Below are 22931 nucleotides of genomic sequence, written 5' to 3'. Positions count from 1 at the left end.
GGAGAAAGCCATGGCACGTGCCAATATTAGCGGGCTAGAACAATATGCTAGTAAAGCATTTTATGATTTATGTCCCCAATGGCAGCCCTTTCCCTTTGTAGTGCACTACTTTTGACAAGGTTCCATAGACGGGATGGTTGGTTAGCAACAACACCGAGGGGTGGGGCAACTATGGGGCAAAACTGACAGGGTTGGCTTAGAATGTTGACAACATGTAAACTATATTTAGTCTCCGATGGTTATTGAAAACATAAATACATTTGCACAATCAGCGCTTGTTGTCTCTCAAATACATCGTTACAGTTAGCTAGCTAGCACACATTTTGCGACACCATATTGTGACACCAGTCAAAACTCCTCAAAACAAGACATGGCATCAAGAACACGATTACAACTAGCTGAAACGAGTCAGCTACGATGGTCGTTTCTTGTCATTGTTTCTAGGGATTTGGCCGTTCAGAACCATAACAACACACGGCATTCTGCTCCACTGACGAGCACATTGTTTTTCTAAGGTTGTCAGCTAACCCGTCTACAGGCCTGTGGTCAAAAGCAGTGCTCTATATAGGGAATGGGGTGCTATTTAGGACGCACCAGTGGTGAACGGAACAAGATTCACCACAGTTTACACGGCCCATTGTAAACCATGCTATTGAAAACTAGAACTCTGCATGAGAAAACCTACTTCCTATTAAGACAATAGCTCTCTAATGAGCCCAAAAGTGTTGTTTTTTTAATATTCAGACATCAACACCAGAAGAGGCTGCATTTTTATGAGGGTATAACTGGTCTTTTTCCACAAAATTACTTTTAATTCACTGCCCTCGGGTCAAAATTGATGATCTCTTCTGAATATTAACATTGTTTTGAGTCGCGCCCTCTCTCGCTACGTCCCTAACATGAAATATCAACTACTCAGAGACCCTAAAGCCTGGCCGATAAGAGTCTGTCAGAGATATCACATGACCAGAAGTCAGCTCGCGGCCCCATATAAAATAACATGCTTTTAGCGGTGCTGGTTTTATTGCACAGCGTGTTGATTCATGACACCCCAGCCACCATACATCAGTCTAGTGAAGATAACTCTACAACCCCTCGTGGCCATCCATTATTAATGGGATCTGAAGGGGAGTTGGATATTCTTCAGGCTGATGATTCAACATCTTGGCATGCATCCCAAATGGCACCCCGTTCTCCATTGAGTGCACTACTTTTGACCAGTATGTACATGTATTATATTAAGTAGAATTCTACTGTGAAATCCACCAAATATACCAGAAGAGGAAAATTATATAGGGCTTCATCATACTTAGGATGTATCCCAACTCACACCCTAATCCCTATTTAGTGCACTACAATATAAAGGGAATAGCGTGCCATTTGGGACACACACACCAATGGTGAGCAAAGTGAGGAAAAACGAGTCAGGGAGTCAGAGTGTATCCTCAGTGATATTCATTCCCCAGTACATAAAACCCTGGTCCAGTCAGGGACAGTGGAACCTCAGTGATATTCATTCCCCAGTACATAAAACCCTGGTCCAGTCAGGGACAGTGGAACCTCAGTGATATTCATTCCCCAGTACATAAAACCCTGGTCCAGTCAGGGACAGTGGAACCTCAGTGATATTCATTCCCCAGTACATAAAACCCTGGTCCAGTCAGGGACAGTGGAACCTCAGTGATATTCATTCCCCAGTACATAAAACCCTGGTCCAGTCAGGGACAGTGGAACCTCAGTACTATCCATTCCCCAGTACATAAAACCCTGGTCCAGTCAGGGACAGTGGAACCTCAGTGATATTCATTCCCCAGTACATAAAACCCTGGTCCAGTCAGGGACAGTGGAACCTCAGTGATATTCATTCCCCAGTACATGAAACCCTGGTCCTCTAGCGTCTCTCAGTCAGAAAGTGGCAAACCGTAAATTGATTCTTGACAGTTGTGTGAGGGAATGACTCCTACATCTCTTCCCTGAAAATGTCTCTCCACCACGCTGCTCAGGAGAGGACAGTTAACACCATGCTCAAAAATGAACTCCCTCTCTCTCCCTCCCTCTCACTCTCTCTCAAAAGAGCCATTTGCTGTAGAGGATGTTAATATAAAAAATAAATGAATACATCTCTTCTCGCCTTCAGTGACTGCTTTCCAACTAGTTCTTTATACTCCTCGTTGGCTGATTCCCTCCAGTCCCTAACAACATTGCTATTCTCATCACTCCGGTGATATTTTAAACAAATGAAAACAATATGCTTTCTGTCTGGTGTGTATAGATGGAGACAAGATATTCACTGTCTAATGAGTCTCAGTGTGGTGAGTTTAATACGTTTTATAGAGAGGTTGGTTAGGAAACAAATCCTCTCTAATCACAATAGATGGGCTCGGTCAGATTGAAGGCTTGCAGAGACAGCTATTGTAACGCGACAACAGAGAAGAGAAGACTTGAGTAGAATATATTATAGGATGATTATAATAAGGGTTTGTGATTATGAAGTAACCATGGCGGCGGGGGCAGTGTGTGTTTCTCTTTGCCACAGTCTGACAGTCATGAGAATACAGTTCAGTAATGTAGAATCACTGTTTCAGTTATGGTTGAAATGCGTAGGTGGGAACTTTGTTGCGTCCCAACTGGGCACACAAAATGGTGGCGCCCCAGCTGACCTCAACCGCCGCTTCCTGGGTTTTTCACCTGCGTCACATGACCAACTGGGCCCAGACCCAGAGGTGGTGGAGATGGTAGTTGGGAGAATGGCAGTGAGTCGTGAGAGAGAGACGCACACACAACCCAGCGGGGTGTTAATTACAGCGTACAAAGTGTGCTTTTCCCTCAAAGCCGCATCACTCTCCTCAGGGGGACACAGAGGCTCTGGGTCTGCGTTTTAAACATCCCTTGTTTCGCAGCTCAGCGCTCCGCACCGCGTCTCCGCCCGGTGTACACAGCAATTTATTTTAATGACACCCAACCCTGGGAGATGGTGTTTGTTGCTTTGTTGACGTGGTGAGGTCTGCATATATATATATTGATGTATACATTTACGGCACAGCTGGGTCTCACAGTGCAGCCACACCTGCAGCTACTGTTATGTTCAAAGACAACTAAAAATAAATGTCATTTTGTTCTGTGAGTTACACACAAAAGGAAAAAAAGTTGATTCTCTCGACTCATCTCTGCGGAGACCACAACAAGGAAGGGATGGGATATGCAAACGAGGCCTTGATTTTCTCTGTAACCTCGCTAACCTCTGGCACCGGCTTTCTTCTTAGGTTGTCGGGAGCCGAGCTCGTTGTTAGAGTCAGGTACAAAATAGCCCGTCGCCCCGGCAACGCCCCTGTAACGTCTCCACTGGGCTATTTTTGGCGAACACACCCGACTAAGCACAAGAGCTGTGGTCCCTGCGGCAACGCGGCTGTTGCCGTCTCCGACACTTCTGGTGGTTAAGGAAGCCTCTCCAAGGATATGGGCTCGAAGACTAAGATGAGGGCTGAAGTTTTCCAGAGGATAAAAATATTCACAAGTTTAACGTCATATTCCTTGATTAGGTAGGTGGCGGCACTGGAGGGGCCTTCCCTTGAATTTAATTATTCTGACTTTAAAGGATCTGTCCAACGATAGCATCTTGACTAAAACAGTGGCTCTTTAATGTTGCACAGTACCAGTGGATGGTATCTCAGACTTAGAGAGGATGTTTTTCCCTTCATTAATTAAAGGGCCATTTGATGATTTGTTTATAGGGGGAAAATAGGCTGGTGTTTCACAGAATGATCAAAGCTCGTGTTCTGCCATCTTATTTTGGTTCCCGTTTGAAACTCCAGAGGAGAGCTGTTTGAGTGGTGTTGCGCCCTTCTGGTTCCCCTGGGGATCCGATTCAGGCAGTGTTTTGTTCCACCTGAGCACTTAAATTAATTAATGAATTAGCGCCGATTAAATCGCTAATTGAAAAGTGATGAGTCATGATTGTTGTCTTTACCCTGAGAGAGAGAGAGAGAGAGAGACAGAGAGAGAGAGAGAGAGAGAGAGAGAGAGAGAGACAGAGAGAGAGAGAGAGAGAGAGAGAGAGAGAGAGAGAGAGAGAGAGAGAGAGAGAGAGAGAGAGAGAGAGAGGAGTTAATTGAAGACAGGCTGGGATGATTCATATGACTTGTCTTTCCCCCAGGGAGTTACTATATGTTATTACCACAGCTAGCCAACATCATTTCCAGTCGAATAATATTTCTAAATCATTAAAAAGTGTATTTATGCTTGATTGAGCTGGCGTGGTTTAATAAACCAATCGAATAGTCTCAAAACGTCAAACCTCGTCCACCAGACAGGCAAAAAAAGTCTTTGAAAGATTTCAAATAGTATTTGAGGCCAAGTCTGATCATATTACATATAATGCCTAGTCCAAAAAATGAACATATCTTTATTAAAAAAGATGAAAATAACTGTCAAAAAGCGCTATATTGAACATAGTTCATGTTTTCCAACCATCTTTCTAATGCTGAGAGTTAGGTGAGGTGATTGATTTTCTTAACCGAGGCTCCAGGTACATGTGTTTAAATGGGAGTGCTAGAAAGTTTCTCTCCACTTCTCAGATCAACGTGTGTAATTACAGCCCGAGAAGAAGAAAAATATATAGAAAATGCCTGAGCGACTTCAGAAACCCTCCGCCTCAATGCAGCGGAAATAAAAAATACTAAAAAGTGTGCAATTAAACGTTACTTTTGAAAGTTATATTTAGAGGACATGAGAAGGAAATGCAAATTGTGTTTGTGAGTTATATAATTGCGTTGTTTTCGCTGTTTTTCCTCGACTCCCCTAGAGGATAACATAAGGATCAAAATAAGATGGCCACTGCACTTGTGTCTGGTAGGAGTTTCCATGGAAATGTGAGTGACCACATAATAAGGTCTTGTCGTCTGTCCTCGGTTGCAACACTCACTACAAAGTTCAAAACTGCCTCTGGAAGCAACGTCCGCACAAGAACTGCTTGTCGGGAGCTCCATGAAATGGGTTTCCATGGCCGAGCAGCTGCACACAAGTCTAAGATCATCATACGTAATGTCAAGCGTTGCAAGAGTTTGGGGAAGGCCCTTTCCTGTTTCAGCAGGACAATGCCCCCATGTACAAAGCGAGTTCGGTGTGGAAGAACTTGACTGGCCATAACAGAGCTCTGACCTCAACCCAATCGAACACCTTTGGGATGAATTGGAACACCGACTGCAAGCCACGCCTAATCACCCAACATCTGTGCCTGACCTCACTAATACTCTAGTGGCTGAATGGAAGCAAGTCCCCGAAGCAATGTTCCAACATCTAGTGGAAAGCCTTCCCAGAAGAGAGGAGGCTGTTATAGCAGCAAAGGGTCGACCAACTCCATATTAACGCCCATGACTTTGGAATGAGATGTTCGACGAGCAGGTGTCTACATACTTTTGGTAATCTAGTGTAGGGTACAAAACCTTCTCTGTCATTGGTCACCAACAGATTTCCCAGCAGTCGTAGCCGTGGAGATGGACGAATATCAATCCCAGACGCGGGTGAGTAGTTCAGAAAGTAGAAAACTTGTCTTGAAAAATGCCTTGCTGCCGAATGTTTACAAAGTCCCCATTGAATCTTCACATCTATGTTTTTCTATGGTGTCTGGTCCCAGAGGGCTAACGGTGTCCCACTGACCAGAAATGTATATCACTCACCTAGAACTCTGCGCTGACCTTTTCTTTTTTACAAGGAGCACGTGCGCGGCGCCTAAGTTGGAAAATGTAGGCACACACAAAGACATTTAGGAGCACAATGAAACATATTTGAGACAATAGAGACAGAATCCTTCGTTTTTCTAGGCATTCCGGGTCGCACGGATACATATGTCGGCGCATATGTGTGTAAAATGGTCCCACTGGGACCTGAACTGTATACCAGTGTATAACCACCACTGACCTCTTTTACAGTACATTTCAGCTCACAAACCTGAAGAAAACAACTATTCTTAGATACAGTACATGCAACACTTTAAAGGGGAAATCTGGGATTGGTAAAATGTTGTTTTACTTTTAAATGAATGATTTAAATGCTAAACTGATTCTTAAAGAACATCACTTATCAATAAACGTAGAAATGCATCAATGCATTTGAGAGGGTTTCCATTTCTCCAGCCCTGTCCCTCATTTGATCACCAGAAAAAGTGATGGGGTGTCCACTTTGTTGTTGCTTGAATTCTGGAGTAGGTTCCAGCAGCCCTAACATCTAGCAGTACTGCAATATGCTGTAAAACCTACGGTGATGAGCTTCTACGAAGGAATAACTAACACAGCAGGACTATGATTACCACTCACAAGCTGGGCTGCTTTGGTTCTGACTCAAATCTGTTTTTCCTCAGGCATTAAGTGGAGAAGATCTGACACCCTAGTCTGCATGATTGACAGCGAAACTGACAGAACCGTCTAGCTTCGTTTACATCACTGACGGTCCCTCATTATACAGTACTGACAGAGAGAGGGGGACGAGGAAGGAGAGGGAGGAGAGGGAGGAGAGAGAGGAGAGAGAGGAGAGGGAGGAGAGGGAGGACGAGGGAGGAGAGGGAGGAGAGGGGACGAGGGAGGAGAGGGGGACGAGGGAGGAGAGGGAGGAGAGGGGGACGAGGGAGGAGAGGGGGACAAGGGGGAAGAGGGAGGAGTGTGGGACGAGGGAGGAGAGGGGGACGAGGGAGGAGAGGGGGACGAGGGAGGAGAGGGAGGAGAGGGGGACGAGGAAGGAGAGGGAGGAGAGGGAGGAGAGGGGGACGAGGGAGGAGAGGGAGGAGAGAGAGGACAGGGAGGAGAGGGAGGAGAGGGGGACGAGGGAGGAGAGGGGGACGAGAGAGGAGAGGGAGGAGAGGGGGATGAGGGAGGAGAGGGAGGAGAGGGAGGAGAGAGAGGAGAGGGAGGAGATTAGTGTTATTCCTTCTCATGTAACATGGGCTGTTGGATTAGTGTTATTCCTTCTCATGTAACATGGGCTGTTGGATTAGTGTTATTCCTTCTCATGTAACGTGGGCGCTTGGATTAGTGTTATTCCTTCTCATGTAATGTGGGCTGTTGGATTAGTGTTATTCCTTCTCATGTAACATGGGCTGTTGGATTAGTGTTATTCCTTCTCATGTAACGTGGGCTGTTGGATTAGTGTTATTCCTTCTCATGTAATGTGGGCTGTTGGATTAGTGTTATTCCTTCTCATGTAACGTGGGCTGTTGGATTAGTGTTATTCCTTCTCATGTAACGTGGGCTGTTGGATTAGTGTTATTCCTTCTCATGTAACGTGGGCTGTTGGATTAGTGTTATTCCTTCTCATGTAACGTGGGCTGTTGGATTAGTGTTATTCCTTCTCATGTAACATGGGCTGTTGGATTAGTGTTATTCCTTCTCATGTAATGTGGGCTGTTGGATTAGTGTTATTCCTTCTCATGTAACGTGGGCTGTTGGATTAGTGTTATTCCTTCTCATGTAACGTGGGCGCTTGGATTAGTGTTATTCCTTCTCATGTAATGTGGGCTGTTGGATTAGTGTTATTCCTTCTCATGTAACATGGGCTGTTGGATTAGTGTTATTCCTTGTCATGTAACATGGGCTGTTGGATTAGTGTTATTCCTTCTCTAGTAACGTGGGCGCTTGGATTAGTGTTATTCCTTCTCATGTAACATGGGCTGTTGGATTAGTGTTATTCCTTCTCATGTAACATGGGCTGTTGGATTAGTGTTATTCCTTCTCATGTAACGTGGGTGCTTGGATTAGTGTTATTCCTTCTCATGTAACAGGGGCTGTTGGATTAGTGTTATTCCTTCTCATGTAACAGGGGCTGTTGGATTAGTGTTATTCCTTCTCATGTAACGTGGGCTGTTGGATTAGTGTTATTCCTTCTCATGTAACATGGGCTGTTGGATTAGTGTTATTCCTTCTCATGTAACATGGGCTGTTGGATTAGTGTTATTCCTTCTCTAGTAACGTGGGCTGTTGGATTAGTGTTATTCCTTCTCATGTAACAGGGGCTGTTGGATTAGTGTTATTCCTTCTCATGTAACATGGGCTGTTGGATTAGTGTTATTCCTTCTCTAGTAACGTGGGCGCTTGGATTAGTGTTATTCCTTCTCATGTAACAGGGGCTGTTGGATTAGTGTTATTCCTTCTCATGTAACAGGGGCTGTTGGATTAGTGTTATTCCTTCTCATGTAACAGGGGCTGTTGGATTAGTGTTATTCCTTCTCATGTAACATGGGCTGTTGGATTAGTGTTATTCCTTCTCATGTAACGTGGGCGCTTGGATTAGTGTTATTCCTTCTCATGTAACGTGGGCGCTTGGATTAGATGTTGGTTTCGCCGCTAACTTGGCATCGTCCTGCCGTCCTGATGCAATGCAACACCAACCAGAACAGGAACAAGAGAAAACATCAACAACAACAGTGAAATGCTAATAATGAGTTGTGGAGACTGGAAGTCCCTTATGCTGGAGCTGGTGAAAAGTGTTTGGACTTGACAGAAAACTGAGGAGTTGGGGTATATCTACACAGTGCATGGAGAGGAGTTGGGGTATATCTACACAGTGCATGGAGAGGAGTTGGGGTATATCTACACAGTGCATGGAGAGGAGTTGGGGTATATCTACACAGTGCATGGAGAGGAGTTGGGGTATATCTACACAGTGCATGGAGAGGAGTTGGGGTATATCTACACAGTGCATGGAGAGGAGTTGGGGTATATCTACACAGTGCATGGAGAGGAGTTGGGGTATATCTACACAGTGCATGGAGAGGAGTTGGGGTATATCTAAACAGTGCATGGAGAGGAGTTGGGGTATATCTACACAGTGCATGGAGAGGAGTTGGGGTATATCTACACAGTGCATGGAGAGGAGTTGGGGTATATCAAAAACAGGCTTTTTACAAATGTTTGCAAATTTATTACAAATTTAAAACAGAAATACCTTATTTACATAAGTATTCAGACCATTTGCTACGAGACTCCACCTGTGGAAAATGTAGTTGTTTGGACATGATTTGGACATGATTTGGAAAGACACACACCTGTCTATATAAGATCCCACAGTTGACAGTCAAAGTAAGAGCAAAAACCAAGCCATGAGATTGAAGGAATTGTCTGAAGAGCTCCGGGACAGGATTGTGTCGAGGCACAGATCTGGGGAAGGGTACCAAAACATGTCTGCAGCATTGAAGGTCCCCAAGAACACAGTGGTCTCCATCAATCTTAAAAATGGAAGAAGTTTGGAACCACCAAGACTCTTCCTAGAGCTGGCCGCCCGGACAAACTGAGCAATCAGGGGACAAGGGCCTTGGTCAGGTGGGTGACCAAGAACCCGATGGTCACTCTGACAAAGCTCCAGAGTTCCTCTGTGGAGATGGGAGAACCTTCCAGAAGGACAACCATCTTTGCAGCACTCCACCAATCAGGCCTTTATGGTAGAGTGGCCAGACGGAAGCCACTCCTCAGTAAAAGGCACATGACAGCCCGCTTGGAGTTTGCCAAAAAGTATCTAAAGGACTCTCAGTCCATGAGAAGCAAGATTATCTGGCCTGATGAAACCAAGATTTGGGCTGAATGCCAAGCGTCACGTCTGGAGGAAACCTGGCACCATCCCTACGGTGAAGCATGGTGGTGGCAGCATCATGCTGTGGGGATGTTTTTCAGCGGCAGGAACTGAGAGACTCGTCAGGAGTGAGGGAAAGATGAAAGGAGCAAAGTACAGAGAGATCCTAGATGACAACCTGCTCCAGAGCGCTCAGAACCTCAGACTGGGGCGAAGGTTCACCTTCCAACAGGACAACGACCCTAAGCACACAGCCAAGACAACGCAGGAGTGGCTTTGGGACAAGTCTATGAATGTCCTTGAGTGGCCCAGCCAGAGCCCGAACACGATCAAACATCTCTGGAGAGACTTGAAAACAGCTGTGCAGTGACGCTCCCCATCCAACCTGACAGAGCTTGAGAGGATCTGCAGAGGAGAATGGGAGAAACTCCCCAAATACAGCTGTGCCAAGTTTGTAGCATCATACCCATGAGGACTCAAGTCTGTAATCACTGCCAAAGGTGTTTCAACAAAGTACTAACTAAAGGGTCTGAACATTTTTGGGAGTAAAAATGTCTAAAAACCTGTTTTTGCTTTTCATTATGGGGTGTTGTGATATCATTATGGGGTATTGTGTGTAGATTGATGAGGGGAAAAAACAATTTAATCCATTTTAGAATAAGGCTGTAACATAACAAAATGTGTAAAAGTCAATGGGTCTGAATACTTCCCGAATGCACTGTATATACCGACCTACCTCAATGACCGCGTACCCCTGCACATCGACTTGGTACCCTGTATCACAGTAGGTTGGACCTTCATTGGGGAGGACAGGCTCATGGTAATGGCTGGAGGGGAATGGTATCATATACATGGCTTCCATTTGCTCTGTTACGGCCATTACTATGATCCGTCCTCCCCTCAGCAGCCTCCTTTGCCGTGAATATAGCCAAGTTCTTGTTATAATTTGTTGTCTTTCTCTCTGTATTGCTGGGTGAGAGCCCGTAAGTCAGCATTTAGTCCACACCTGTTGTTTACCAAGCTTGTGACAAATAACATGTGATTTGATGTTGTGGTACTGTTGTGACATTCACTGTATCACTGCCACCTCTATAACAACGAGTGATGCTGCACCAGTGGAGGCTGCTGATGGGAGGACGGCTCATAGTGATGGCTGGAATGGAGTCAATGGAATGGCATCTAACACGTGGTTTCTCAGCCATTATCATGAGCCGTGCTGCAGCTCTACTGTCTAGAACAGTAGATGAGAGAAACACACCATCTACATCACTCCCCCATCATGACGTTTACTTACGTTCATTCTTCGGTCATCGGCTGCAGCTGATTCTCTCTCTCACACACACACGCACACACTCACACCTACCTAACCTTCTGTCTCTCTACATCCTTTTCTCTCTTTCCTCTTCTCCTCAGCATGTCTCTCTCTCTTTTCCTCAGCATCTCTCTCTCTCTTTTCCTCAGTATGTCTCTCTCTCTCTCTCTTTTCCTCAGCATGTCTATCTCTCTTTTCCTCAGTATGTCTCTCTCTCTCTTTTCCTCAGCATGTCTCTCTCTCTTCTCCTCAGCATATCTCTCTCTCTTCTCCTCAGCATGTCTATCTCTCTCTTTTCCTCAGTATGTCTCTCTCTCTCTTTTCCTCAGCATGTCTCTCTCTCTTTTTCTCTTTCCTCAGTATGTCTCTCTCTCTCTTCTCCTCAGCATGTCTCTCTCTCTTTTCCTCAGCATGTCTCTCTCTCTTTCCTCTTCTCCTCAGCATGTCTCTCTCTCTGTCCTCTTTTCCTCAGCATGTCTCTCTCTCTTTCCTCTTTTCCTCAGCATGTCTCTCTCTCTTTCCTCGTCTCCTCAGCATGTCTCTCTCCCTTTCCTCTTCTCCTCAGCATGTCTCTCTCCCTTTCCTCTTCTCCTCAGCATGTCTCTCTCTCTTCCTCTTCTCCTCAGCATCTCTCTCCCTTTCCTCTTCTCCTCATCATGTCTCTCTCTTTCCTCTTCTCCTCAGCATGTCTCTCTCCATTTCCTTTTCTCCTCAGCATGTCTTTCTCTCTCTTTTCCTCAACATGCCTCTCTCTCTCTTCCTCTTCTCCTCAGTATGTCTCTCGCTCTTTCCTCATCTCCTCAGCATGTCTCTCTCTCTTTCCTCTTCTTCTCAGCATGTCTCTCTCTCTCTTTCCTCTTCTCCTCAGCATGTCTCTCTCTCTTTCCTCTTCTTCTCAGCATGTCTCTCTCTCTTTTCCTCAACATGCCTCTCTCTCTCTCTTCCTCTTCTCCTCAGTATGTCTCTCGCTCTTTCCTCATCTCCTCAGCATGTCTCTCTCTCTTTCCTCTTCTCCTCAGTACGTCTCTCTCTCTTTCCTCTTCTCCTCAGTACGTCTCTCTCTCTTTCCTCTTCTCCTCAGCATGTCTCGCTCTCTCTTTCCTCTTCTCCTCAGCATGTCTCTCTCCCTTTCCTCTTCTCCTCATGTCTCTCTCTCTCTTTCCTCTTCTCCTCATCATGTCTCTCTCTCTTTCCTCTTCTCCTCAGCATGTCTCTCTCCATTTTCTTTTCTCCTCAGTATGTCTCTCGCTCTTTCCTCATCTCCTCAGCATGTCTCTCTCTCTCTTTCCTCTTCTCCTCAGCATGTCTCTCTCTTTCCTCTTCTTCTCAGCATGTCTCTCTCTCTCTCTTCTCCTCATCATGTCTCTCTCTCTCTTTCCTCTTCTTCTCAGCATGTCTCTCTCTCTCTCTCTTCTCCTCATCATGTCTCTCTCTCTCTCTCTCTTCTCCTCATCATGTCTCTCTCTCTCTTTCTTTCCTCTTCTCCTCAGCATGTCTCTCTCTCTTTCCTCTTTTCCTCAGCATGTCTCTCTCTTTCTCTAGTTCTCCTCAGCATGTCTCTCTCTCTTCTCCTCAGCATGTCTCTCTCTCTTCTCCTCAGCATGTCTCTCTACTTCCGCTTCTCCTCAGTATCTCTCTCTCTCTCTCTTCTCATCATCATGTCTCTCTCTCTCGCTCTCTCTCTCTTCTCCTCATCATGTCTCTCTTTCCGCTTCTCCTCAGTATCTCTCTCTCTCGCTCTCTCTCTCTCTCTCTCTTCTCCTCATCATGTCTCTCTTTCCTCTTCTCCTCAGCATGTCTCTCTCTTTCCACATGTCCTCAGCATGTCTCTCTCCCTTTCCTCTTCTCCTCAGCACGTCTCTCTCTCTATTTCCTCTTTTCCTCAGCATGTCTCTCTCTTTCCACATGTCCTCAGCATGTCTCTCTCTCGCTTTCCTCTTCTCCTCCCCTGTCCTCTCTCTCTCTCTGTCATTTGGTCAGACACTATCAAATAAAACACATTCAGACTTGAAGAGCTCAACTCCTTCAGAACAGGTGTGTGTGATATAACCCTACTAATCAGATAGGTAGGAGTGTCTCTTTTCTCAGTTTGTCACCACATTATCATTTATTAAGCAGATTGAGTACAGCAGTTGAAATGACCCCCCCGCCCCGTGCACCCTGTCCCGGTGTCTGCAGCCTCTCAGCTAGCAGCATCAAGTAGCCTCTTCACCCTTCACTCTGAAGACGGCGCCTCAGACTCACTTTATAAGGAAGCTGAAAAAGAGACAGAGAGAGAGAGACAGAGAGAGCGTGTGATTACAGAGCGCTCGCCAGTTAGTGTGTGACAAAGTCAACTGCGTTCTGACTGTATTAAGTGTCGTTCAGTAGATTTCATTGTGATCTGACTGTATTAAGTGTCGTTCAGTAGATTTCATTGTGATCTGACTGTATTAAGTGTCGCTCAGTAGATTTCATTGTGATCTGACTGTATTAAGTGTTGTTCAGTAGATTTCATTGTGATCTGACTGTATTAAGTGTCGTTCAGTAGATTTCATTGTGATCTGACTGTATTAAGTGTTGTTCAGTAGATTTCATTGCGATCTGACTGTATTAAATGATGTTCAGTAGATTTCATTGTGATCTGACTGTACTAAGTGTCGCTCAGTAGATTTCATTGTGATCTGACTGTACTAAGTGTCGCTCAGTAGATTTCATTGTGATCTGACTGTACTAAGTGTCGCTCAGTAGATTTCATTGTGATCTGACTGTACTAAGTGTCGCTCAGTAGATTTCATTGTGATCTGACTGTACTAAGTGTCGCTCAGTAGATTTCATTGTGATCTGACTGTATTAAGTGTCGTTCAGTAGATTTCATTGTGATCTGACTGTATTAAGTGTCGCTCAGTAGATTTCATTGTAATATGACTGTATTAAGTGCTGTTCAGTAGATTTCATTGTGATCTGACTGTATTAAATGCTTTTCAGTATATTTTATTGTGATCTGACTGTATTAAGTGTTGTTCAGAATATTTTATTGTGATCTGACTGTATTAAATGCTGTTCAGTAGATTTCATTGTGATCTGACTGTATTAAGTGTCGCTCAGTAGATTTCATTGTGATCTGACTGTACTAAGTGTCACTCAGTAGATTTCATTGTGATCTGACTGTACTAAGTGTCACTCAGAAGATTTCATTGTGATCTGACTGTATTAAGTGTCGCTCAGTAGATTTCATTGTGATCCGACAAGTGTCGCTCAGTAGATTTCATCTTGATCTGACTGTACTAAGTGTCGCTCAGTAGATTTCATTGTGATCTGACTGTATTAAGTGTCGCTCAGTAGATTTCATTGTAATATGACTGTATTAAGTGTTGTTCAGTAGATTTCATTGTGATCTGACTGTATTAAGTGTCGCTCAGTAGATTTCATCTTGATCTGACTGTACTAAGTGTCGCTCAGTAGATTTCATTGTGATCTGACTGTATTAAGTGTCGCTCAGTAGATTTCATTGTGATATGACTGTATTAAGTGTCGTTCAGTAGATTTCATTGTGTTCTGACTGTATTAAGTGCTGTTCAGTAGATTTCATTGTGATATGACTGTATTAAGTGTCGTTCAGTAGATTTCATTGTGATCTGACTGTATTAAGTGCTGTTCAGTAGATTTCATTGTGATATGACTGTATTAAGTGTCGTTCAGTAGATTTCATTGTGATCTGACTGTATTAAATGCTGTTCAGTAGATTTCATTGTGATCTGACTGTATTAAGTGTTGTTCAGAAGTTCTCTCAGACTGCGTGCTGCTAACTGTTGTTTTGATGATTATGGGTGTTACTTGTTACTTATATTCTGATAGCTGGAGAATCTGGATGTGTCCTAAATGGTACCCTACCAGATCTCTACGGGTCCTGGACAAAATTAGTGCTCATAAAAGAACAACGGTCGCTATTTGGGGCGAAGCCATTGATTCGAGCAGAGGCTGACAAAATCCTTTTGGGATAAAGCATCTGACAACTCATCTGAAGACTCATCTGACGACTATTTAAAAAAAAAAAAAAAAACATTTTTTTACCTTTATTTAACTAGGCAAGTCAGTTAAGAACAAATTCTTATTTTCAATGACGGCCTAGGAACAGTGGGTTAACTGCCTGTTCAGGGGCAGAATGACAGATTTGTACCTTGTCAGCTCGGGGGTTTGAACTTGCAACCTTCCGGTTACTAGTCCAACGCTCTAACCACTAGGCTACCCTGCCGCCCAGGGTAGTCTGACGCGACTCATCTGACGACTCATCTGACGGCTCATCTGACACGGCTCATCTGACGCGGCTCATCTGACGCGACTCATCTGACGGCTCATCTGACGGCTCATCTGACGGCTCATCTGACGCGGCTCATCTGACGGCTCATCTGACGGCTCATCTGACACGGCTCATCTGACGCGACTCATCTGACGGCTCATCTGACACGGCTCATCTGACACGGCTCATCTGACGCGACTCATCTGACGGCTCATCTGACGCGACTCATCTGACGACTCATCTGACGTGACTCATCTGACGCGACTCATCTGACGAAGTTCAAAAGTGGGTAAAGTTGTCTTCCAAGGGCCAGTTTGAGTTCGCTCGGTTAGGAAAAAATGCAACACGATGTTCTGGGTGAAAAGTGTCTGGGTGTGTTCCATGTTAGAGGGTGGATGGTGTGAACTTAGACACCCCTGGAGACCTGCAGTGAAGTACTCTATTTATACACTATGTAGGGCCAGGATTTTATCTAGACCACCTCAACTGAAAAACTCTGGGCACAGACGTTCTCCTGGTTAAGTCACGTGTCCAGGAAAACGCTAATGTGTGTGTGAATGCCATTGGTAACATGGTGAAGTCCAGGTACTGTATGTGTGTTACCTGTAGGGGTAGCCGTGGTACTTGGACCTGAAGATGGACAGCAGGAAGCTGAAGAAGAACACCACCAGGCCCAGTCCCACCAGGCAGATAACTGAAACACATAGCACAACATTACACACACACACACACTACCACACACACAGTCCCACCAGGCAGATAACTGAAACACACAGTACAACATCACACACACACACACACACACACAGTCCCACCAGGCATTAAACTGAAACACACAGCACAACATTACACACACACTACCACACACACAGTCCCACCAGGCAGATAACTGAAACACACAGCACAACATTACACACACACACACACACACACACACACACACACACACACACTATCACACACGTACACACACTATCCCTCACAAGCACACACACAATACCACTCACACATACTACCCCTCACAAGCACACACACTACCACTCACACATACTACCCCTCATACACACACACACACACACACACACACACACACACACACACACACACACACACACACACACACACACACACACACACACTCACCCCTTTAGTATGATAACGAGGCAATTTATAGTTATTTTGGGATGGTTAAAAACACCTCAATGACAAAAGATGAGAATGATTCTCCCTCCCTCCCTCCCTCCCTCCCTCCCTCCCTCCCTCCCTCCCTCCCTCCCTCCCTCCCTCTCTAGGTTGGTCATATTCCCCACTGCAGTATGTTGTCTGGTAGTATAATTAGCTATCAGACAGTGGTAAGTGTAAAGGGTGTGTGGAGGACCTATTGAATGGATTTGATGTCACCACTGAGATCCTTCAACAGTCCTCTACGTAGCTGTGGGTTGAAGACAGGGCTGAGGGGAACTAATGTCACATTGTCACGTAAGCAGTGTAATGTAAGCTCTTCGTAATCATCACTAAGGCTTATATTCTGACGTTTACCAGCCTGTGGTTTTTATAATCATATATATATATATATATATTTGTTTTTTAAATAATGGGTTTCTTTGAAAATTAGTCACTACGACATCGTCCCAAATGGGTCCCTACTTGGGACGCATTACGTTTGACCAAGGCCCAAAGGGAGGGTACAGGGTGCCATTTGGGACTCATGCTGTGAATGATGGGTGTTCCTGCTGATTCAGCGGCCCGGCAGTTCTAGCTTTTTTTTTTGACTTATTAATTTCACCTTTATTTAACCAGGTAGGCAAGTTGAGAACAAGTTCTCATTTACAATTGTGACCTGGCCAAGATAAAGCAAAGCAGTTTGACAGATACAACGACACAGAGTTACACATGGAGTAAAACAAACATACAGTCAATAATACAGTAGAAACAAGTCTATATACGATGTGAGCAAATGAGGTGAGATAAGGGAGGTACTGTAAAGGCAAAAAAAATGCCATGGTGGCAAAGTAAATACAATATAGCAAGTAAAACACTGGAATGGTAGATTTGCAGTGGAAGAATGTGCAAAGTAGAAATAAAAATAATGGGGTGAAAAGGAGCAAAATAAATAAATAAATAAATACAGTAGGGATGAGGTAGTTGTTTGGGCTAAATTATAGGTGGGCTATGTACAGGTGCAGTAATCTGAACTGCTCTGACAGTTGGTGCTTAAAGCTAGTGAGGGAGATAAGCGTTTCCAGTTTCAGAGATTTTTGTAGTTCGTTCCAGTCATTGGCAGCAGAGAACTGGAAGGAGAGGCGGCCAAAGGAAGAATTGGTTTTGGGGGTGACCAGAGAGATATACCTGCTGGAGCGTGTGCTACAGGTGGGTGATGCTATGGTGACCAGCGAGCTGAGATAAGGGGGGACTTTACCTAGCAGGGTCTTGTAGATGACATGGAGCCAGTGGGTTTGGCGACGAGTATGAAGCGAGGGCCAGCCAACGAGAGCGTAGAGGTCGCAATGGTGGGTAGTATATGGGGCTTTGGTGACAAAACGAATGGCACTGTGATAGACTGCATCCAATTTGTTGAGTAGAGTGTTGGAGGCTATTTTGTAAATGACATCACCGAAGTCGAGGATCGGTAGGATGGTCAGTTTTATGAGGGTATGTTTGGCAGCATGAGTGAAGGATGCTTTGTTGCGAAATAGGAAGTCAATTCTAGATTTAATTTTGGATTGGAGATGCTTAATGTGAGTTTGGAAGGAGAGTTTACAGTCTAACCAGACACCCAGGTATTTGTAGTTGTCCACGTATTCTGAGTCAGAACAGAGTAGTGATGCTGGACGGGCGGGCGGGTGCAGGCAGCGATAGCTGAGAGACGAACTTAAAAAGGGGCTTGTTTTCTCCATGTGCTGTCAGTCGACACGTTGCAGACGGATGAAAGACTGTCACTGGACACGTTACAAAGACCTTGTTTTGCATTTTAATTACCACTTTCTCAAGGATAACTGCTTTTGCACAACTATGTGTATGTGTGTACATGCATGTGTTTGTCCGGTCTCAGTAGAACTACAACAGTGGGCCTCTGAAGCTCTGCATTAATCATGTTTACAGTACGCTCCAGCGCACACACACACACACACACACACACACACACACAATCACACACACAACCACACACGCACACACACAAACAACCACACACACACACAAACAACCACACACACACACGCACGCACGCGCGCGCACACACACACGCACACAAACCACACGCGCACGCGCGCACACACACACACACACACACACACACACACACACACACACACACACACACACACACACACACGAGGTTGGCCTTCTGTGCTGCGCACGCACCACAAGCACACACGCCGTGGGGGTCAGGGTTCATCTCTCTGGTGTTAATTAAAGGAACAGTGGACTGAGTGCCGGCCTCTTCACATCTGCCAGACTTAATTGACAGTTATGCAAATATCCATCATGCTTCTACAAATGATAATGTCATGTCATTATGTATGCAGCATGTGGGTTCCACTGGAACTTGAAAATAAAAGAGAGCCCAACACTCTAGGAGCTGTCTTCATCAGGGTAACATGTGGGTTCCACTGGAACTACCTCAGTGAGTCTAGCGGACTGGAAGGGGAAGGTTGTGTGTGTGGCGGGGGCACAACTCAGTCATAAAACATTAGCTGGGGGAACATGCCTTGGTCCCTCTGTTCCTCCCCCTGCTGTGAGGAGAAGACCCCCTACACACACACAGACACACACATAGTGGGAGGAGAGAGGAGCAGGGGAAGGAGGAGAGGGAAGGAGGAGAGAGGAGGAGGAGAGAGGAGGAGGAGAGAGGAGCAGGGGAAGGAGGAGAGGGAAGGAGGAGAGAGGAGGAGGAGAGAGGAGCAGGGGAAGGAGGAGAGAGGAGCAGGGGAAGGAGGAGAGAGGAGCAGGGGAAGGAGAAGAGAGGAGCAGGGGAAGGTTGTGTGGGGGGGGGGGCACGACTCAGTCATAAAACATTAGCTGGGGGAACATGCCTTGGTCCCTCTGTTCCTCCCCCTGCTGTGAGGAGGAGACCCCCTACACACACACAGACACACACGTAGTGGGAGAAGAGAGGAGCAGGGGAAGGAGGAGAAGGAAGGAGGAGAGAGGAGGAGGAGGAGAGAGGAGCAGGGGAAGGAGGAGAGAGGAGCAGGGGAAGGAGGAGAGGGAAGGAGGAGAGAGGAAGAGGAGAGAGTAGGAGGAGAGAGGAGCAGGGGAAGGAGGAGAGAGGAGGAGGAAAGAGGAGCAGGGGAAGGAGGAGAGAGGAGGAGGAGAGAGGAGCAAGGGAAGGAGGAGAGAGGAGGAGGAGAGAGGAGCAGGGGAAGGAGGAGAGAGGAGCAGGGGAAGGAGGAGAGAGTAGGAGGAGGGGAAGGAGGAGAGAGGAGCAGGGGAAGGAGAGAGGAGCAGGGGAAGGAGGAGAGAGAAGGAGAAGAGAGGAGCAGGGGAAGGAGAGAGGAGCAGGGGGAGGAGGAGAGAGGAGCAGGGGAAGGAGGAGAGGGGAGGAGGAGAGAGGAGCAGGCAAAGGAGTAGAGGAGCAGGGGAAGGAAGAGAGAGGTGGAGGGGAATGTTTGCATACAGTGTGTGTGTGTGTGTGTGTGTGTGTGTGTGTGTGTGTGTGTGTGTGTGTGTGTGTGTGTGTGTGTGTGTGAGAGATCAAGGATTAGATGCTGTGAGGCAATGACACATGTGTGTTTCTGTTCCTACATGTGCTAATGGGGGATGTCCTTCTGGAAATCATATTCTCACCCCCTCAGAGAGAGATGGGCTCAGACACATCACATATTCTGACATTGGCAACAGTACAGTGTTGAGACGAATGTGCTTTGTATTGTTCACCATGTTATTGCCCTGTACACCGGTTGACATATTTCTCCAAGCAGTACAGCATTGCTGGAACTTCCTGATATTTATCTCTACTGTACTGTTAATAGCAGAGAGAAATGACTTCTGGCACTGAAGAACAACTATCTGGTCCTCACCTTGTTCACACCGTGGTGGTGTTTAAATAGGAGAGTGGAATCTCACTCCACTGAAGTATGCATTGAATGAGAGAGAGAGAGAGAGAGAGAGAGAGACAGCACAGACCCAGACAACAGTCCAGCACAACAACAACACAACAACACCCCCTTAACCAGACCCGGAGAGCTGGAGGTGGACAGAGACATATCTGCACTCTGGACAGTGGTGAGACAACTACAACAGGAGAAAGAGCAGGAGCAGAACAGAGCACTAAAGGAGAGGATCAGACTGCTGGAGGAGAGGTTGAGGGGGATGGAGGAGAGGATCAGACTGCTGGAGGAGAGGGTGAGGGGGATGGAGGAGAGGGTGAGGGAGATGGAGGACAGGATCAGACTGCTGGAGGAGAGGTTGAGGGGGATGGAGGAGAAGGTGAGGGGGATGGAGGAGAGGATCAGACTGCTGGAGGAGAGGGTGAGGGGGATGTAGGAGAGGATCAGACTGCTGGAGGAGAGGGTGAGGGGGATGGAGGAGAAGGTGAGGGGGATGGAGGAGAGGATCAGACTGCTGGAGGAGAGGGTGAGGGGGATGTAGGAGAGGATCAGACTGCTGGAGGAGAGGGTGAGGGGGATGGAGGAGAGGATGAGGGGGATGGAGGAGAGGGTAAGGGGGATGGAGGAGAGGATCAGACTGCTGGAGGAGAGGTTGAGGGGGATGGAGGAGAGGGTGAGCGGGATGGCGTGTGACAGAGAACAACCCACTAGAGAGGTGGCCACTCCCACAGAGAAGCCAGCAGAACAGCCCACCTCAGCCCACAAAAGTCTCGACACCACAGCAGAACAGTCCACACCAGACCCTGACCACAGAGTCGACATCACAGCAGAACATCACCCCCTCTGAGCACCCCCCCGTCACCCCTTCTGACAACCCCCCCACACCCACTGAGGACAAACACAAGACACAGATTGTACACCTTATGGACTCAAATGGGAAATATATAGAAGGAAAAAAAAAGTTTTCCCAAACACAGTGTGTCTAAACTCTGGTGTCCAAACACGACCTTCTGTCTGAGGACCAACTAGGCTCACCTAGCCACATAATTATACACACAGGCACAAACAACCTGAGAGCACAGCAGGAAAGGGTGGCCACAGCACTGAAGGGAGTGATTGAAAAGGCTTCTTCTACTTTCCCCAACGCACAAGTGGTTATCTCCACCCTGCTACCACAAAAAGACTTCCACCCTGCCACAATACAGCGGGTAAACGCAAGTATTTCCCGTGACTGTGCCTCAAAACTAAATGTTTTCCTGACCCACCACTCCACCCTGGACTTTAACAGCCTCTATGACCAGGTCCACCTCTACAAGGCAGCAGTGCCCACCTTTGCCCGGACTCTAAAGGACATCGCTCTCAAACGTATCCCCAACACTTCACACAGGAGCAACAGATCAATAGACACCCAAACCAGACCAGCAAGACACCCTCCAAGACCTGCAGGAACCCTCCTGGACCTACACATAGAGGACCCACGCCAAGAGGACTCACATCCAGACCACAGCACCCCCAGACACATCCACACCCCCACCCCAACCAATCAACACCCCCCCACGTCAACCATGCCCACACCCCATTTAGGCCCCCTCAGATCAGACCTATGCCACTCCTGCCCACCCCATGCACCCCACCCCCGTAAAGAGGGCCTCAACATGGAAATCACACATACGCCCAGGTAGTGAGTTGGCAAACAGGCCCAACCCCCACTCTTACACTCGCTCAAGCCAATGGCATGTACCAGATGCTCAGCAGGCTCTGCTCACACTTACTGGCCTGAGGCCATATCACGACCAACAACATTGGACACTTTATGGAACAAAAAGCCTTCACTATATCATCCTGGAATATCCAAGGCCTGAGGTCATCTGCCTTTGGCCTAAAGAGCAGGAACGCAGACTTCACCAAAGAAATCGGTAATACAGACATTGTCATCCTGCAAGAAACCTGGTATAGAGGAGACGGAACCACTGGTTGCCCTCTAGGTTGCAGAGAGCTGGTAGTCCCATCCACCAAACTACCAGGTGTGAAACAGGGAAGGGACTCAGGGGGTATGCTAATTTGGTATAGAGCAGACCTAACTTACTCCATTAAATTAATCAAAACAGGAACATTTTACATTTGGCTAGAAATTCAAAAGGAAATTATCTTAACAGAGAAAAATGTCCTCCTGTGTGCTACCTATATCCCCCCACTAGAATCCCCATACTTTAATGAAGACAGCTTCTCCATCCTGAAGGGGGAAATCAATCATTTCCAGGCCCAGGGACATGTACTAGTCTGTGGCGACCTAAATGCCAGAACCGGACAAGAACCTGACACCCTCAGCACACAGGGGGACAAACACCTGCCTGCAGGTGACAGCATTCCCTCCCACATATGCCCCACTAGGCACAACTATGACAACATAAACAAAAACGGGTCACAACTCCTGCAGCTCTGTCGCACACTGGGTATGTACATAGTCAATGGTAGGCTTCGAGGGGACTCCTATGGTAGGTACACCTATAGCTCATCTCTTGGCAGTAGTACTGTAGACTACTTTATCACTGACCTCAACCCAGAGTCTCTCAGAGCATTCACAGTCAGCATCCCACTGACATCCCTATCAGACCACAGCAAAATCACAGTCTACTTGAACAGAGCAATACCCAATCACGAGGCATCAAAGCCAAAGGAACTGAGTAACAATAAGAAATGCTATAGATGGAAGGAATGCAGTTTGAAAACCTACCAA

General features: G+C 46.4%; 1 protein-coding gene across 3 annotated transcripts in view; it reads right to left on the bottom strand.

Annotated features, from left to right (window-relative positions):
* Window positions 1–12943: 12943 nt before the first annotated feature.
* LOC110534796 (dolichyl-diphosphooligosaccharide--protein glycosyltransferase subunit TUSC3) overlaps window positions 12944–22931 on the bottom strand; it is a 104206-nt gene continuing 94218 nt past the window's right edge. For 2 of the 3 annotated variants that reach the window (XM_036933870.2, XM_090188660.1), the window contains 2 exons: window positions 15747–15837; window positions 12944–13120 (listed from right to left, as the gene is read on the bottom strand). In XM_036933870.2, coding sequence (XP_036789765.1) covers window positions 13105–13120; window positions 15747–15837 — 107 coding nt within the window. In that variant the 3' untranslated portion in view covers window positions 12944–13104. Of the gene's footprint in view, window positions 13121–15746; window positions 15838–15985; window positions 16033–22931 lie in introns of those variants that run through there. The other variant, XM_090188658.1, reaches the window with a different exon arrangement.

The sequence above is a fragment of the Oncorhynchus mykiss genome, chromosome 10 (genome assembly GCF_057628025.1).
Source record: "Oncorhynchus mykiss isolate SJ-2025 chromosome 10, ASM5762802v1, whole genome shotgun sequence".
Classification (NCBI taxonomy): domain Eukaryota; kingdom Metazoa; phylum Chordata; class Actinopteri; order Salmoniformes; family Salmonidae; genus Oncorhynchus; species Oncorhynchus mykiss.
Note: the sequence above shows the minus strand (reverse complement) of the source record. Positions and strands in the feature narration are given on the sequence as shown.